Source organism: Mus pahari, chromosome 23 (genome assembly GCF_900095145.1).
Source record: "Mus pahari chromosome 23, PAHARI_EIJ_v1.1, whole genome shotgun sequence".
In the NCBI taxonomy this organism is placed as follows: domain Eukaryota; kingdom Metazoa; phylum Chordata; class Mammalia; order Rodentia; family Muridae; genus Mus; species Mus pahari.
The window spans coordinates 28,693,380-28,712,328 of NC_034612.1; the positions used below are offsets into that span (position 1 = coordinate 28,693,380).

Below are 18,949 nucleotides of genomic sequence, written 5' to 3' on the forward strand. Positions count from 1 at the left end.
GGAAGGAAGGAAGGAAGGAAGGAAAGAAGGGGGAAGGGAGGGAGGGAGGGAGGGAGGGAGGGAGGGAGGGAGGAAAGAAAGATAGATTTGCATAAATGTGGTTTGGAAGTGAATGCCCCCCATAGGCTTATATGTTTGAATTCTTGGCCCCAGCTGATGGAACTGTTTGAAAGGACTAGTTGGACTTTATTGGAAGGAGTGAGCCACTAGAAGGTAACTTGAAGTTTCAAAAGCCCATGCCAGGACCAGTCTTTATCTGTCTCTGCCTCACAACTCTTTTACAGCCAGTTGTAAACTCTCGGCTGCTGATCCTGCAGCACCTGCCTGCCTACCTGCTGCTATGCTCTCTGCGGACTGTCATGAGCTCACCCTCTGGAGCTGTAAGCAAGGCCCAATTCAATGCTGAAATAGCGATTCTTTCTTTTCAACTTAACTACATCTGGAATTAACTAAGATCCAAAAATGATATGCGCACCTGGGAGGAGTATTTTTTTAAATGGAAGTAGGAAGATCTATTTCTAGTTCAGAATCCAGAAGACATAAATTTTTAATCCAAATTTTGAGATAGGAAGACACACCTTTAATCTGGGACACAGCTTCTGCTGGAAACCTATATAAAGATATGAAAGGAGAAGCTTTTAGTCTTTGCTTGCCCTCATCTTGCTAACAAACCCATTCCGTCATAGGCACTAGAAACTGTGTCTTAGGGATTCCAACATAGACTGAAAACCAGAGAAGGAATCTAGCCTTCTGGACTAAGGAACTGCTGGATTCTTGGAGCTTTCTATGCACAGCCAGAAATTGTTGGATTAGCTGGACTGTATATAGCCTAAGTCAATTCTAATAAATCCCCTCTATAGAGAGATCCATTCTATAAATTCTGTTACTCTAAAGAACCCTAATACAAATACTTTCTTTTATAAATTGCCTTGATCATGGCATCTCTTCACAATAGAAAAATAAGACATTTGACCTGAACAATGAACATATAAAAACATGCTAATGTGAAAGGGGGAGGGGAATCTCATAGTCCCACCCCTAAACAAAGAACTGGAGGCAACTACTTGGTGACCCAGCCTGGCTTCATCTTCAGAAGCCATCCTGTTACAAGTTCAAGGTAAGTTCATGCCTATTTTCTGTAATACTTAAGTTGGACAACATCTTGACACATTTTCTGGAATTTGATATATTCCACACTCTATACCCTGGCCTCCACCCTGATAAGATGCTCTACCAAATAATTTTCAGATGTTCTAGTTTCCTACATAACTAAAAACCGTTGCAAATCCCCTGGTCTTGCAACTTGGTGGTTATATCTTTTAATAATTATTTTTCTCCTGTTTGGGGCTATGTTAACTTATGAAGATAGCCTGACAAAAAATAAAGCTTGCTTAATTCTAACTTAAAAAAAAAAGAAAAGTAAGTGGTCTTTACTCTCATTTAGTGGGACTAACATGACTACTGACAAACAGAATTATTCTCTCCCAGAAATGAACCCCAATTAGTTAAATTGATTATCCACTACAAAGTGGTCAGTCCTGAATCTACATACACACCAAGAAAAAATGACCTCAGTGGGTTATAGTTATATATTTGTAGGTATACCTGTAACTATAATAAAGAGGAATCAATGTGAGTGAGGAGTTGGGGAAAGGGGTAAGGGAAGCAAGGGGTTCTTTTCTATTACCTAAAAGGGGAAAAAAAGAGATTAAAACGAGAATTGTTTACCAAAAATGCTTTAATTCAGATGCCAATTATGTACCAGCTTCTGCGTTTCAACATGACTTTATATTAGACAGAATATTAAGTCCTATGTTGATTAAACTTTGAAAATGCATTATCAATAACCCATTTGGGGCAGTGAATAGCTTGTCAGTTTCAATCTGAATAGTTTTATAAAAATATCCATACAACACTATATGAACATGATATATTTAACAAAATATTAATGGGTTAGTTGTTTAACGTGAAACTGTATATATTGATTTTTAATCTGAAATGTTCCCTGAAGGCTTATATATTGGATGCTTGGTTCTCTGATGGTGGCAATACTTTAGGAGGTGATATTAAAAAGTTCTTTTGCTTGCCTTTTTTGTGGGAGAGGGGATGTATTTGTTTTTCATATATGTTGCTGTTGTATATCGTTAAAAAGTAAACCTGGTACTTAGCCACTTCTTTGCTGTTTCCTATTTGTTTTGATGTTAAAAAGTGCTTGCTAACCCTTTTGCCAACCATGACCTATCAATGGGAAGGGGGTCAAGGAACTACTGACTATTTGAAATGATGGCCTAAAATAAGTATTTACACCCTTAAGTTGGTTCTGTCAGATAGTTGGTCACAGCAATACCAAGTTAAATAATACAACCTCAGTGATTTAATACTGCAAGTCTGAAATTGCAATGAGAACTATGTACATAAAAAGGTCATGTACCCTACCTCTTTGGTCTCTCAATGTATTTGTTTCATTACATATATTACAATTTTATGTACTTAAGCTAAGTGCCTTCATTCGGATTTCTAAAACTATATAATACAGAACGCACTTATATTATGAGCTTGTCCACTAGATTTCAGTATAACGGTCAACTTTCATTTATGTCAACCACAAATGCCCCAGAGTAGCAGTCAATTTATGCTGACTGGGAATGACCATCCTGCTTGTTTGTACACAACTGCTGAATACAACTTAAAATAATATTTTTAAATCATTTATTATTTCCAAATAACACTCAAGTAATATGATCAGAATATTTTTACATTTTAGGATTTTAATACAGTCCAAATGAGAATATGTCTTATTTCACCTTTCATTCTTTTTCAGCTTCCCTGACTTCTGCTTGTCTGTGAGGAGAAAGATACAGGGACCTGATGCAGCAAACTTTGAAATTTCATATTACCATCATTTATCTTGATGTCAAGAGATTTGCCATCCCTTCGCTGAGCTGTAAAATCAAATCTTTCATTTGCTTAATTTTTTTTTATTTTTTTTATTTTTGGTGACACACTGATGGGGTATTTAGATCATGAACACAGCATCCAGTAACTCCAGAAATTTTCATGAATTTTTTTATGCCTTAAAATTGTATGGGTAGGCACAGTATCACATACATTTAACCTAAGCACTCACAGGGCTAAGGCAAGATAAGGAGGACTTTGCTATCAGCCAAGGCATTTGTGCCTTATCTGCAAACTGAAGTTAGGGAGACTAAAGAAAAGTGATAAAAAGAAATGTCCTTCCCAGTAAAGCATTCTGGACTAGCTGAAAATACCTCCAGAATTACTTGTAACTTACAACAGTTGTTAAGTTAAAATACAGAAGCAGGAGAGATGGCTCAGAGGGTAAAGCTGTTTTCTGCCAAGCCTGATGACCTGAGTTTACTACTAAGAACCCACCAGGTAGAAGAAAACTGACCTTGGGGTTTGTCCTCTGACCTTGATATATGTGTTGTGGAGTGCATGCACAGATAAAGCCCTTAAGGTGATAATACATGTAATTTATATGAAAGACATGTTACAGTAATAGCAGCCCAACACTCTGTAACTGAGCGATACCCACAGCCCTGACTGCCTACATTCAAGTGGACTCTTATGGGTGATGCTCAGTGTCATGTAATTTCCACAAAGTTCCACACGGCTCCACAAAACTCACACAAATAGGACTCCTATAGCATCTTTAATTCAAATGGAAGCGAGGTATAGCAACATTTAACCCGATTTGTATTGTCCTTTGTCCCCTTTGTATGGTTTGTGAAGTTTAGAGTCTCAGATTCTTATTTTTAATCAATTGTCTTTTTTTTTAAGTCCTCTGTACCCCAGGCTGGGTTTGAAATTGCTTTGTAGCAAAGGTTAGACTATAACTCCTCACCTCTTTCTTCACCCTGCCAAGTACTGAGATTACAGGCATGTCCCCAAACACCCAACAATGACTTCCAGATTGCATTCAGAGTTTGGGGCACTCCTCACTTCCACTGGTTTCACGCCCCTGGGTTCTGGCAGTCAGGAGACCCTCAAGTAGAAAACTTTGCCCAACTTTTTCTTAAATCACAGTGTCTTCCTCTATTGGCTGAGTGCAAGTGATCCTCTACCATAAACATCTGTCCTATGTCGGGTTAATGTACCTGGCTAAATTATCTGCCACAGTCAATTGTGAGTTCTTTTGATAAACAAACAAAAATCAAGGTTTTCCTTCACTGTTTATTCATTTGGTTTAATCCCTTGTATAAGTGATCCAATATACAGTAAGACCTGACTTTTGGATAAGTGTTTTCCAATCACAGGGTCCCCTTGCCTGTAAGAAGAATGTTTAAGTAAAGTTTGCTTTCTGGTGGAAAGCTTTCTTACATTCTTCATATTCATAATACATTGTCTGATGTTGAGAAGTATCATTCAGAAAAAAATTGTTAGACTGTTTGCTCTCAGAGGCTTTCTTCATAGTATGAATCTTCTGATGCCGCTTAAGGTTTGACTTATCATAGAAAGCTTTCCTACATTCCTTACATTCATAAGGCTTCTCACCTGTATGAGTTCGCTGATGTACAATGAGGTGTGAAGTACAGTAAAAAGCTTTCTGACATAATTGACATTCATAGCGTTTGTCACCTGTGTGAGTTCTCTGGTGTCGAGTCAGGCCTGACTTGCGGTAGAAGGTCTTCATACACTGCTTACATTCGTAAGGTTTTTCACCTGTATGAGTTCTCCAATGATGACTGAAACTTGACTTACAGATAAATGACTTCCTACATACTGTACATTCGTAAGGTTTCTCACCTGTGTGGGTTCTCTGATGTACAGTTAAATAGGACTTGGTGGAGAAGGCTTTCCCACATTCTGTACACTCATAGGGCTTCTCACCTGTATGAATTCTCTGATGCAGAGTAAGTTGGGGCTTTTGGCAAAAAGCTTTCCCACATTCCTTACATTCGTATGGCTTCTCACCTGTATGAATTCTCTGATGGTCAGTCAGCTCTGACTTACGATAGAAAGCTTTCCTGCATTCAAAGCATATATATGGTCTCTCGCCCGTGTGAACTCTCTGATGCTGAGTGAGGTGTGACTTTTGGCAGAAAGCTTTACTACATTCTGTACATTCATAGGGCTTTTCACCAGTGTGAGTGCTCTGATGTCTATTGAAGCTTGTTTTCCAATAAAAGCACTTGCCACATATTTTACATTCATAGGTTTTTTTCCCTCTGCGGATTTTCTGATGAAGACTCACTTCTGACTGCTGAGAAAACTCATATTCCTTCTGGATAAAGAGCTTTTCATGTTGTCCCTTATGTTTTGGAAGGTATGATTCAATAATAAAAGGGTTCTCAAAGTCACTACATTTGAAATGTTTCTCTCCCACGTGTATTGGTTCATTTTCAATAAGGTCAGACTTGCTGCAATTTCTCTCTGATACATTACATTCAAAAGATTCCACCCTTATCTGAGCCATCTCTTTGTCAATAAATGCTGTATCACCTAAGGATTTTGCATATTCATTGAACTTATGAGTAAGTAATACTGCTTTTGTGTTGAAGGATTTCCCTGGTATAAGATTGTGAAAGTAACTTTGTGAACTTTGAAACTTGTATAGACTAACATGCTCTGGATGTTTGACAGATTTTATAGTTCCATTAAGATCATCAGGTTCTTCTCCAACTTCTATCTCATCAGCATCAGTATGGAGATACACGTCCTTCCACAGAATAAACTTTCTAGGACTCATTCCTAGTGAGTTCTCATTCTTTATAGTCTGATTTGAAATACGGTTTGTGCTCACATTGCAGGTACTCCCTAGTCCAGCCGGCTCCTTCGATGGATCACTGTTGAGGGCAACTTGCCACACATGTCTTGCTTTGGTTTCTGGACTGGTCTTATTCAGGGTACTCGTTTTCTGGAAATCTAAAATGATAGTTAAGACATATTAATAAGTACAAACTGGACCATCCTAGGATAACACACACATACACACACCACACAAATTCTTAATCTATGCTTTATCCATCTATTTGCTTTTAGGTTTTTTTGTTTTGTTTTGTTTTGGTTTTTATTTTGTTTTTGGTTTTGGTTTTGGTTTTGGTTTTGGTTTTTTTCAAGACAGGGTTTCTCTGTATAGCTCTGGCTGTCCTGGAACACACTTTGTAGACCAGGCTGGCCTCGAACTCAGAAATCCGCCTGCCTCTGCCTCCCGAGTGCTGGGATTAAAGGCGTGCGCCACCACGCCTGGCTATCTATTTGCTTTTAAATCATTTTACCAAAAATGAAAAACCTAGGAAGTTGTTAGATTACTTACCAAAATGACATGAATTTTCCTTTACCTAACTCAATGTCATATGTGACTTCTAATTTTAATATATATTAATGGTACAAACTAATATGTATTGTGTTTTTATATATGTATACAATTGAATACTGTCTTGTTTTTGTATGTGTACACGATGTACACATATAATGCTCATATCTGCCTTTCTTGCCCAGACCTGTAGGTTCTTTTCCTCCTTCCACACACTCCCCTTCTACTTTTCTGAGTTTACTTCGTTCTAGGAAATTTACCTCCCTTACTTTTATGAGCCACTGGTCACTCAAAACTGTTCAAACACATACTTGTTTTTTTAATTTCTCTGGGTTTTAGCATTTACAGTTTTGATTTTAAATGATTAAAGAACCGGGTGTGGTGGTGCACGCCTTTAATCCCAGCACTTGGGAGGCAGAGGTGGGCGGATTTCTGAGTTCGAGGCCAGCCTGGTCTACAAAGTGAGTTCCAGGACAGCCAGGGCTACACAGAGAAACCCTGTCTCGAAAAACAAAAAAAAAAAACAAAAAAAAAAAACAAAAAAAAAGATTAAAGAAATTATTTTCAATGATTTTTGTTTATTAGAGCTAGCTTTACAACTTCAAATTTCATTTGTTTTTTTGACATTTGACATTTGACAAAGCTTAGATGTATATTTCACAGCCACTGGGACAGCATATACTAAGATGTCTCTTTAGTCTCATTGATGCACACTATTGTTTAACTATAAAGTTTCCCTGTTAAACCTTGTTCCTGAGTTAGCTGTTGATGATAATAAACTATTTTAGCTACTTAACTCCAGTATTTCACTCATGAAAGTGGATGTTGCCTCAGTAAGATTTCTTTGTTATATTGTTGGTGGTGTACATTATTCGCTCCAAGAATGCTAATGTTCTATCCAGAACTTATCTTCTTCTTCTTTTTTTTTTTAATGGAACCCCGAACACCAAAATTCAGTGCATAAGAATTTGGAATAATTTTATTTTAATGGATTGATTCCATTATAAATATTCAGTATATTTCTTTAACCTATCTAAATTAATCTGATATGGAGTTGGCTTACTGATGAGTACCTTTACAGTATTTGATTCAAAAAATATTATTCATATTTTAAATTCATAAGTACTTTGGCCAGTAAGAGGAGATGAACATACAGCAAGTGACATCTAGTTTTTCTTACAATTGGCCATCTGCTTTAAATTTAAGAAGACTTAAATTTAGGATTCTTATTGGAAGATACTAATTAAATCTTTATTGTAAAAGGTCTTCTAGTTTGTTAGATTAATAATGGTGAAAGCATGTCTATACCCTCTGTGATTTGTGATTATTTCTTGATTTCATGTCCACAGTATCTCAGTCTCAAAATGAGTTCCACCTCAAGTACCTCTCTCAGGTTGAATTCTGGGTATAGCCCTTCGAGGTAAGGGAGCAATCTACGTGGTTTCCCCTGCAATGCTAGTCTGTAGGAGTCACTTTCCGACAAGGGACACTCAACTGGATTTAGTCTTTTTAACAATTGTGAGTTTCTCTTCTATCCAGTTGTCCCTAGGGCTGCCTACATTCTCCAGACTTAGCCTGTGCTTACTGCTTTGGGTTTTCTCTGCACAGGGAGATAATTATAGGCTACTTAGTGCATGCGTGCATGCGCGCATGCATGTATAGTTCTGTGTGGGGGGGGGTCCGTGGGTGGGCACGCACAAACGTTTTATAGTTTTCTTCTCTTCTTTTTCGTTGCCCTAAAGCCTTGGGGTAGTTTGTCCTTTGCTACCTTCTATCTTTTTGTTCAGAGAACCATGAAGCACTCAATCATCTACTTTACTCTAGAACACTCTAACACTATTCTCTCAGATGTTGCCTGTAACTTAATACTAGCCTTGAGTGACTCATTCATAAATGTGTATCTCTGTTATTTATACCCATGACTAAGGCTTTGGTAGACAGCTATCTGCATATTATGTAGCAAACCTGAAAAATATTCATCACATAGTTTAATTACATAAGTAAAATAAATGCCTATCTACTTCCATACAACTCAGTTTATTAGATTTTCCTAAAATAAAACAATATATGTTCTTTCTCTAAGATCCATATAGGGAAATGGATTTATAGTAAATCAAAAAAATAACATATTGATGGTTTATATATATTGGCCAAGAGAGTGGCACTATTAGGAGGTGTGGCCTTGTTGGAATAGGTGTGTCACTGTGGGCTTGGGCGTAAGACCCTCCCTCATCCTAGCTGCCTTGAAGGCAATCTTCTACTAGCAGCCTTCAGATAAAGATGTAGAACTCTCAGCTCATCCAGTGCCATGCCTACCTAGAAGCTGCCATGTTCCCACCTTGATGATAAAGACTGAACCTCTGAACCTGTAAGCCAGCTCCAATTAAAGGTTGTCCTTACAATAGTTGTCTTGGTCATTGTGTCTGTTCGCAGCAGTAAAACCCTAAGTCAGACAGTGTATAAGACAGATGTCTTTTTTTTGTTGTTTTTGGTTTGGTTTGGTTTGGTTTTTCGAGACAGGGTTTCTCTGTAGCCCTGGCAGTCCTGGAACTCACTCTGTAGACCAGGCTGGCCTCAAACTCAGAAATCCGCCTGCCTCTGCCTCCCAGGTGCTGAGATTAAAGGTGTGCGCCACCACGCCCAGCTCTAGACAGATGTCTTAATCATGAGATTAGCAATCTTTAGAACTGGGACATGGGGATAAACTGTTACTGTATCTGATTAGTTCTCACCATCTTAATCCCTAACTGCTATGCACTGATGTACCTGGGATGCACTGGTGTGAGGCTTCTACAATCCATGACCCAGGTCTTTGCTCCAAATTGAAGATCAGCTCAGGTTTGGTCTTGCAGTGCCCTGTAAATGGAAACTATTAGACTTCTGAGCCAGGCAGAGAGAAGAAAGAATCTTCATTTGAGGAGACATCCCATGATGAGGACAATTAGTTTTGATAGGCAGTTTATATTCCATTTTCCACTTACCCAAGAACAGCAAGTTGCTGTAGTTCTCCAGCATCACATCCCTGTAGAGAGTTCTCTGACCTTCATTCAAGTCCTGCCATTCCTGCCAGGTGAATTCCACAGCTATATCCTCAAATGACACCAACCCCTGTAATGACACATATCCCCTGAGCTCATCGTTCTATGTGGATACCTGTCTTACATAACACAAAATTGGATCTGTATTCTGTATCATGGGAGAAAGTATTATGTTATCTACAATTGAATTTAATAATTAAAGAAAATCTAATTATCCAGTTTTCCTTAAAGATGCTGAACAATCCTTATTACTAGGAGTAAATGAATTAATAAAATTCTCCTCAGAAAAGAACCTAATATAGTCCAAAGACACAAGGACAAACATATTGTTGATGTATACAAAAAAGGCAATGTTCTATGTATAACAGGACAGTGATATAGAAAATAGAAAGCATATGCTACTTACAAAAGACAGAAATATCAAATGTTTTCATGGATGTGGTCTCATGAAAATGAAGTAACAGAAGTCCAATTATAACAGCACAAAGCTAGGCTAACAGAATTATGCAGAATACTGTGTCTAAGTATGCTCATGTAACGAGTATTAATATCAGTAAATCTTCAAATCATTTATTATCCAGTAATTTTGTATTAAGTAATTATAACAATTTAATTTCAAGGAAATGTTAATAGTCGATTATATACATAAGTAACTGTCAAAGGCTGGAAAGATGGCCTATCAGTTAAGAACACTGACTGTTCTTCCAAGGAATCCAGATTTGATTCCCTGCACCTACATGGTAGGTCACAACCATCTAGAATTCCAATTCAGAAGATCTATTGGTGTTCAAGGGCCCCATGCACAGTCATGTTACATAGACATGTGAGTAAGACATTCAAACAACCATATACATAAAATTTTTAAAAATTAACCTGCTTTTAAAAATAACTGCAGTTACAGCCAATCCTGTATTGTCTGACTAAACAAAAATAACTGCTACTGTTAGCACCCACATAAAAGTAACTACTACCTATTTCCTAACTCAAGAGTCTAAAAGGAGGCGTGCAGTATGTAAATTAACATGAACCAAGGTAACGCTTGACCATCTACATCATTAACTCTGACCTCTGACTTAGAGACGGGTGATAGTTATAAGAGGAGCTCCAACTCTTCTCAAAGATGTATAGACAACTAGAGAGATATTCCCTTCAGTGGTGTAACTGCTTAAGAGTTACCAATGCTCCTATTAAGGAACCCTAACTAAAGCTCACTGACCGGAACTTGAATAGAATAGTTTCTTTCACCTATTCGCTGGTGTGTTATCTGGGGGAATAGAATTTAATACCTCCCTAAGAAATACTCACAAAACTGCAGAGTTAACATGCTCAATCGCAGAAGTATTTATCACTCTACAATGGGAACTTGCAAATCCAATGAAACAGAAACAAGGAAGACTATCATCTTCATGTACCTAACATATACCTAAAATCCAAAGAGAATTCCCTGGACATTATTCCAAATAGGATGATTGAATGTTTATTCTACACTCTAGGCGACAAAAAGGCTGAGACTGTAGGTCAGTGATAGCTTTTCTAGCACATGAAGCCCTGGTTTCAATACCCAGTAAAGCAAATAAATAATAACACAGCAAACTGTTTAAATTTGCTTCTGATCAAAAACAACTTTAAGAGAAAAAAATTTTATTACACCTTTCAGCTTAGATATTGACCATCATCAAGGGGTACTATGTCAAGAACTCAAATAGAAACCAGTAGGCAGGAACAGAAGCGGAAACAACAGAGAAATGCTACTTACTGGTCCTCTCCCTCTAGCTTAGTCAATTGTCTTTCTTATACAGCCCAGGCCAACTTGCCTACAGTGAACTGGGACTCCTACATCAATCAGCAACCAATAAAATTCTTGACAGATATGACCACATGTCAGTCTAATAGAGGCAATTGCTCAATTGAAGTTGCCTCTTCCCAGTAATGTCAAGTTGACAAGCAAGATGAGCCATCACTGAAAATGTTCACACAGAAGACTATGTCCAGACAATAACAAATAAAGTCTCCCTTCTTGACATCCAGATGACAGCCTAATCAGAGTGTCTTTAAGAACAAGTTAATGCTCCCTTCCTCTTATTTTCATGTCTTCAATTCCTAGACTCAAATTGTAGCTGTGGGCATGACAGATAAACGCTCTTACACTGTGCTAGCACCCAGCTTTCCCTTCTCTTTTGGTTGAGGAAGTTCAACGGTACTGTGTTAGCACCCCACACGTATTTCCTTATTTAATACGAATTACTTGCTAGAAACCCTATCTTCACATACAGTTGGCATGTAGATTTGGATATAGGCTTCAACAGAGAAGTCATGGGGAAAGGTCAACAATTCAACTACAATAGCTCTGATTTGCCATGGCTTTATCAGAGTAAAATACTGAAGAATCACAACATTCACATGACCCAACCTGGAGTCTCCCTTTGCTATCTGAGCTCCCTCTGCACTGTGAATGCAAGTGATGTAGAGTCTTCTAAGCAGAAGTTCGGGGTATCAGCCACACGTTCACATTCTCCCTCTGTCATGAGGTTTGAGAATGTACTACACAGAGGGGGAAGAAAGGCTTTTTCTCTGGTACTCTGAGTCAGAGAAGTAAATGCTCTATGCTCTTGATGGCAGATTAGTATGAGAAAAAAAATTGCTTCTGATCTTATTGGAAAATTAATCATCACAATGAAAATCATCGGAAATAACAGACAGTGTAAGGATGTTGTTATACACTCTCCTAAATGCTAATTAAAACTCAACAAACATTACCAATAAGAATGGCACTTAAGCCCTACTAAGCAGTGTTACAACATAAGTGTTGCATAGCATGTCCTGTGCTTACCATAGGGACTTAAAACAAAAATGACAGCAGTGTATCTCAGGTACTGGCCATTACAGTTAACAAAATTATCCACAGTTATGACTAGACAGTGTAAGCGTGCCAGTGTATAACGAATAAAGAGGAGCATGGAGCCAGTAGACATCTGAGGACATGCAGTACTAAAACCTAGCTGTGTTTCCATCTTTTATGCTTTAAAATAATTAAAAGTTGCCACCTCTAGTTCAAGGGGAAAAAAAAAAAGTTCAGTGAACTAGGAATGTAGCTCATTTCCATAGCAGTGAGCTAAGATGTGTAAAGTTCCAAGTTTGACACAATTTTTTAAATCCTACAATGAAAAAGATATCAAGTAAGAAAGAAGATTCAAACTGATTGAAAATGGGAACTTCTTGGGTCAGGCTGAGGAACAGAAGCTGTCCACAGGTGACCCAAGAGTGAGAAGATCACGGCAACAAAAGACAGACTTTATTCTGAATAGAGGAGAAGAATCCTGGGAAAAGAGGAGACTTCAACTTGACAATGCAGTGAGACAGACAGGGCAGTGAGAAGCCGAAGATGGCCAGTGGCCTCACCTCAAGCAACACAGAGTGGAAGGAGGCCAAAGACCAAAAGCACACCAACAAGCAGGCCATGTAGCCTCAGGGAAAAGAGGCTGACAGTGGCCACCTCCACAAGAGGGGACCCAGTGCAATCCATCATGGATAGGGGAGGGTCTCATAAGGCTCCACCATTCCTTAAGAAGCATGGGCAGTATGTAAGTGTTTAATATTCCTTAGTATTGCCTCTGATTAAACCATCCTTGCAGTCAACAATCCCCTAGCCACACTCATGCTAGCAACCCTACTTAAATGCAGTGGGCCACTAAAAAAAATAAAATAAAAAATAATTTAAAAATAAACAAACAAACAAACAAACAAACAAGAAAGAGAAGGCCTTGTTGGGAAGGAATATTCAGTGGGGAGGGAAGATGACAAAAGGACAACAGAGTGTCAATCAAAGTATACTACGTATATGGATGAAATCGTAAAATAAGTTTTTAGAGTTGTATCATTTGTGTTAAATGTTAAACTCATGATACTTTCTTTTAATCATTTGGAACAGAACACAATTTACCCTGTGCCCACTGCTGGCCCAACCTGCTGCCCTACAGTCAGTAGGGAATAAAGACACAAAGAGCTCCAACAGGAGTTGAAGTCACCTTGCAGGAATGAGACAGGCCACCCGGGTCCCAATTACCAGCCCATCACCCACCCCACAGAGAGAGGGGACCTGGGGCCCAGTGACTCAGTACAGGGTTCTGACCTGTCGACTCCAGAGCCACAAATGATTCCCACCAATTATAGACCCTGATTCAAAACCCTGACCCACACACTCACCATTTCTGGCTTCCAGGACATGGAGCGTCCTCCCTATGGAACTCCCCGCACCAGCACGTCACAGGGCAACAGAGTCTACAGCACAGCCACCTAGACCTCCAGAGTAGAGGAGACTGAGCCTAGGGACGCATCCCAAGATGGCGAGCTTCAGAGTAAAAGGCCCTAGCAAGACTGGGAAAACTTGCCCCCTATTGTTCATCTGCCTGATTCCTCAACCCAGTGCCTTCAACTGTACAGGAGGGGCTGCCTTTGGGGCCCTAAGTAACAGCAGAGTCACCAACCCATGAATTAATGAAGCCAGCCTAACAGGTACTGTGAGTTGAACACCAATCCTACGTATACATGTCTATATTTTTTTCCATGTGATTCATCTTTCAGTTAGAGGAAATCACTACCTATAAAGTACCTACTGTTTTGCCAATATTAGCAAAGAGTCATTAAAGTTTGGAATCCTGTCTATCATAGGGGGTGATAATTACCTACACTAGGTAACAAGCCCCCTTCAAATGTTTTTAAATACAATATGATTGGGCTGCTCAGTAATTTAGGCTAGGATCAGATGGGCTCTTTTTGGTACGTGCACTTACCTGATGGTCGGAGAGGCAGATGAGCTTCAGAGGGTCACCTGACTGTCAACTGGAGCATCTTGATTCTCCTCCTCCAGTGGCCTACTGGTCCTCCATTCAGATAACAGGGATCTGAAAGAAAGGTGAATGCACTCCAGGACCTCTGCAGTGCAGGCGCCAGACCAACACACTTTCCCATTGACAGCCTCACAAGCAACGCGTCAAATACTCGGGATCCAAGGTTTAGGAAACAAAGCTGCCTTTCAATGGGACTGTCCTGGTTAGGGACAAAGAACTACTGGCAAAGTTGCTGACATTTCAAAGCTTGCTATCATTAAGCCTCTGCTTGTAGATGAAGTTTCTGTACCTGTTCCAAGTCCAGGAACTTCTCCCAACAAGTATTAAGCAGCTGACCTGACTAATTAGACTCTGGGTTATATGAATAAAGGGGACATAAAAGTAGGAGAAGGGCCTATTGGAGATGCCTAAGGGGAGCAGGGGTAACTTGATTAAGACACACTGTACGAAACTGTTAGAGAATCAATAAAAATTACCGCTGTTTGTACTGTGCTAAAGGTGTGTAACCTTTAATGGCTAAGCCATCTCTCCAGTTCTTAAAAATAAAAAAAATTTAAAAAAATGTTAAACCTTGGATCCAGGACTTGAATCAGTGCAACCTGACAACCAAAGGCAAGGGTCACCACTAAACAATGTGACTCCGAGCACTGAGCTTGTCCTTCTCAGTCCTCGATAAAGAACACTTATTCTAACAGCAGAACCCAAGAAATCAAGGAGCAGCAGTCTGTTTCTGATTTCTCATCTCAGGATACCAATTGTTATTTTCTTCACTTTTAGTACTTATAGGTCACTTATGATTTCTGTAGATAAATACAAATCGCTGTGCCTGGAACATCTTACTGTGAAAGTGACCCGAAGACATGATTCTAGAAAGCATTTCCTCTTGTTGGAATCTGGAGAAAGATACAGCTAAGTACGCATCCTGAATCTGTTCTTTCCCTTTCACTCAGCAAAGCTCTTCTCAAACTCTTGACACTGATCCTGCAGTGCAACAAATACATGTAGCACATTGGAAATGTTTCTAGAACCCTGAACTCCCATTCCTAACCCCCAGAAAGACTTAAAATCTCCAAAATTCAAGTTGCAATGAGCCAATGAAATATGAATTGCTATACTGGCCCACTTAGAAATGAATACTCTTTAATGTTCTTCAGGTATATGCAACGTGAGGGCAGGGCCAAACCTGTGACTTTTTAAACCATCATCTTTTGTTGACTTATCTGTAAGTCAGTCTTAGGTAATATAAAAATCTTAGGGCTCGAAAATTGGCTCAGTATTTAAGAATACTTAATGGTCTTCCAGAGGACCCAAGTTTAGTTCCCAGATGGCTCACAACAACTTGTTATAGCAGCTGCAGGGCAGTGCCCTCTTCTGGCCTCCAAGCTACTGCATGCTAATGGCAAACAATCACACAGATAAACATATTTACATATAAATAAAATAATCTACTACTAAGTTGTGGTGTTTCAGTCTTACCTATGTTTTCTAAATAATATCATTTGCTCAGCGGCAATGAGTTTGTTCTTGACGGAACTGAATTCCAGACGTGGCCTACTGTGCTCTACCCCAAAGAGTGAGCACATAAATAACTTAAAATACAATTGAACTTTTGAGGCCATGTGTAAACATGACCAGCATTAAAACAAAACTAAATTGTTATTCTCAGATACTTTGGTATGCAAATAGTTAACAAGTATTACATTTTGTTGCTATATGGTACTATGCATACTGAAACACATTAACAGAGCATTCATGTAAAACTCAATGACTTTTTGCACAATGTTCAGAAGTCAGATGATTTCTGTTTTCCTTTCTGTTTTCGTAATATGTTTGTGATGTGTTCACAAACAGAAAAAAAAAATTAAAGTTCTTGAGAGAGTACTTTTCTTTAGTACTCTAGAAATTGTAAAAAAAAAAAAAAAAAAAAAAAAACTACATTATACAATACTGCATATCTTAAAATGTACAAGTAACAGCATAATGGAAACTGGAAGCTGGTGTTTGAGAAAACGGGCAAGGGGGGACGCTTACAAAGAATGAGGAGGGGCGGGGCTGGCATTCAGGATTCTGGGTTTGAGACTGGATGCCCAAACGTCTATAAAAATTAGAGGAAGCCAGCAGGTTCACAAGAAGGAAGGAGAAACCGCGCATCCGTAAGCATCCGGTGGGCCACACTCACTCTCGTGGAAAAGGCCTAACAGAAAGAACCCAACACAACACCGGCTGCGGGAACCGAGCAGCCTTCCCAGAGTGGCCCAGAGCCGGCTGAAGTCACCGCACCCGGAGGGACAGGACGCCCGGGCTCGAGCAGTCCCACCGCCCCGGCATCCAGCGCGAACGAACGCCCGCGAGGCCTGCCTGCAGACCCCGATCCGCGCCATCACCTCCGCGCACCACACGCACACTCACCAAGTCCACTTCTGGGGGACGCTGGTGTCCTCCCACCATCGTCCAGCACCCACGGCGTCACCGCGCCAACAAAGCTGCGCAGGAGCCTCCCGGGCAGGAACACCGAGCCCAAGATGGCGGCTCCCAGACAAAGGACCGGTGACAGCCAAAGCCCGCCCCCCGCCCTCCCTCTGTGTGTCTGATTGGACACTCCTCAACTCAGTGCCTCCGATTGGACAGGGCTCCGGGTCCTGCCCCCTGAGTGACAATAGATGGCGCCAACGCACAGCTGTAGGAGCTCAGAATGACAGGTTCTTGGCTGCAGTTAATTTTAAGACAGAGGGTTTCTTGTGAAACTCTACATATTCCTTATATTCTTATACCTAAAATCACATAAACTTGTGGCGTGATTTTACACACACACACACAAAGCTTGCTATGTACAGTGCCTGCCTCCATGATTTACAGCGAGTAGGCTAGGTCACATGGTTTGCTCAAAAGAATGGGATCTGGGTTCTACTTCAGGCTTACCTAGAGCCTTTCTTTTCTGGTACAGCTGTGACGGTCTGGACTTTCCAAAATGTACTAGGAAAAAATTCAAGGCATATACTGTCTTAAGTGTGTGACATTTTGTGATGAAAATAATGAAGTTTTTTTTTTCCTTTGAGTGATACTGGAGTATATGGTTTTTCTCTTTTAAATTCTTTTAAATATATTTACATCTTTTCTTTCTTTCCTTTTCTCTCTCCAACTCTTACCATGTCTTCTTCCTCCAAACCCTTTCATATCCCCTCCCTCTCTCCATCCCAAATTCATGGTCTCTTCTATATTAACCTGATGAGTTATTTTGCCATTTCCTTTATGTTTATAATTTCAGGGCTGGTCACTTGATTTTGAACAATAAAGGTGCACACCATGACCAAGACAATTCTTATAAAAGAAAGCACTTAACTGGGGGGGGGGGATAGGAGGGGTTGCTTACAGTTTCAGAGGTTAGTCTATTGTTATTGTTATCACAATTGTGGGGAGCATGGTGAAATACATGGTGCTGAAGTGGTAGCTGAGAGCTACATCCTGATCCACAGGTGGAAAGGAAGAGAAAGAGCCTGGACCTGGTATCTCTTTGCAGAAATAAAACAGTGACTAAGAATTGTTACCAAGAAGCAAGGTACTGTGACAGGAGATGCAAGGTGTTGTGACAGGAGAAGCAAGGTACTGTGACAGGAGAAGCAAGGTGTTGTGACAGGAGAAGCAAGGTGTTGTGACAGGAGAAGCAAGGTGTTGTGACAGGAGAAGCAAGTTGTTGTGACAAGCCTGGCCTTGCTGCTGGTTGGACCTCGCTGTTTATGGACTTTGCTCATTGTGGACTTTGGACTAAAAACCAAAGTAGCTGAATGCTTTAAGTGAGCATAATGGGCCTCCCTAGTATGAGCAAGGACGGTAGTACTGAGATCAATTAGGAACCAGCTCAAATTTCAGAGGGGAAAACTGTTAGTAAGTAGCCTATACACCATCTTTGTAATATTTCTGCAAAAGGTATAATTGCTTTTTGCTTTTGTCCTAAAAATCTACCTGAGGCTAATTCAAGAGTTTTGGATTGATGGTTCTGGTGACGTACCGTGTGGTTAAATGACTCTTATGCAGTTCTATAATGGAAGGGAGAAAGCAGGACAAAAGGAAATGCACAATGGGCAGCCCTTCCCCATCAATCAGTAACTTTTGAAAAATGTCTTACAAGCTTGCTTTGCCTACAGTCTGATCTTTTGAGGACTTTTTTTTTCAGTTGAGGGTCTGTTGCCTCACATGAATTTAGATTACATCGTTAGTATAAAATTAGTCAGGGTAGGGCAGTAAACATTGGAACGCTGAGACAGGATAGAAAGACAAGAAACTTATGGGGAAATTGGATTGCCTCTCCACAATGGAGGTAAGAAGGATTATATCTGGAGTCCAGGAGATCCTTTAGGGAATATCTTAGCACTGCCATGTCCTGTGATCAAAGTCAATGGAAAACTACAACAACCTAATCCTGGCAGGATAATGAAGGGCACAGACCCATCAGGAATGAAGATATGGTTCACTCCTCTAGGAAAAGAGCCAAGACCAACTAAGGTGCTTGCAGCACCTTTTCCCCAAAAAGTCTGATTATTTCCTTTCCTCTAGTGTACAGTTACCCTTGTAAAAGGCCATTGGTCCCTCTGAGGAAGAACTGGAGAAAGGCTAACAATAAAATCTGTAGGTGTCTTACCAAGGTCCTACCTCAGGAAAACCTGACCACCCCTTCATTCAAGAAGTTCTTGGCCTGAAAATTGGCTCAAGTTTAGAAATTGATTCACTGGCTGAGATTGCCTTCTGCCATGACCCAATGTAGACTTTCTTTCATTTGTTTGAAAATGTTT

The 18,949-nt window shown here is 39.9% G+C and overlaps 2 protein-coding genes across 4 annotated transcripts in view; one reads left to right on the plus strand and one right to left on the minus strand.

Moving 5' to 3' along the window:
* Positions 1-1,722: 1,722 nt before the first annotated feature.
* On the minus strand, positions 1,723-16,718 carry LOC110339116 (zinc finger protein 39-like). 3 transcript variants are annotated; one of them, XM_021222638.2, is made up of 6 exons: positions 16,572-16,718; positions 14,106-14,216; positions 13,519-13,608; positions 9,259-9,385; positions 9,044-9,133; positions 1,723-5,886 (listed from the first exon to the last, which is right to left on the minus strand). In XM_021222638.2, exons 3-6 carry the CDS (start codon positions 13,537-13,539, stop codon positions 4,304-4,306), a joined length of 1,821 nt encoding a protein of 606 aa, XP_021078297.1. In that variant the 5' UTR covers positions 13,540-13,608; positions 14,106-14,216; positions 16,572-16,718; the 3' UTR covers positions 1,723-4,303. The 3 variants fall into 3 exon arrangements, with proteins under 3 accessions (XP_021078297.1, XP_021078298.1, XP_021078296.1); XM_021222637.2 differs by having other exon boundaries at positions 4,181-5,886; positions 13,519-13,614; XM_021222639.2 differs by lacking the exon at positions 13,519-13,608.
* The window catches only part of LOC110313188 (zinc finger protein 420-like), a 36,082-nt gene continuing 32,155 nt past the window's right edge, over positions 15,023-18,949 (plus strand). Inside the window, exons 1-2 of the mRNA XM_029533884.1 lie at positions 15,023-15,075; positions 16,355-16,861. Coding sequence (XP_029389744.1) covers positions 15,023-15,075; positions 16,355-16,861 — 560 coding nt within the window. The remainder of the gene's footprint in view (positions 15,076-16,354; positions 16,862-18,949) is intronic.

Bases quoted from the DNA above. Each gene is read 5' to 3' on its own strand.
- LOC110339116 (XM_021222638.2), bottom strand. From the start codon at position 13,539: ATGTCCTGGAAGCCAGAAATG. The intron at 9,134-9,258 runs GTAAGTGGAAAA...TTCCATTTACAG, and splicing joins CAGCAACTTGCTGTTCTTGG to GGCACTGCAAGACCAAACCT. The intron at 5,887-9,043 runs GTACATCAGTGC...CTATCATTTTAG, and splicing joins CTCACACCAGTGCATCCCAG to ATTTCCAGAAAACGAGTACC.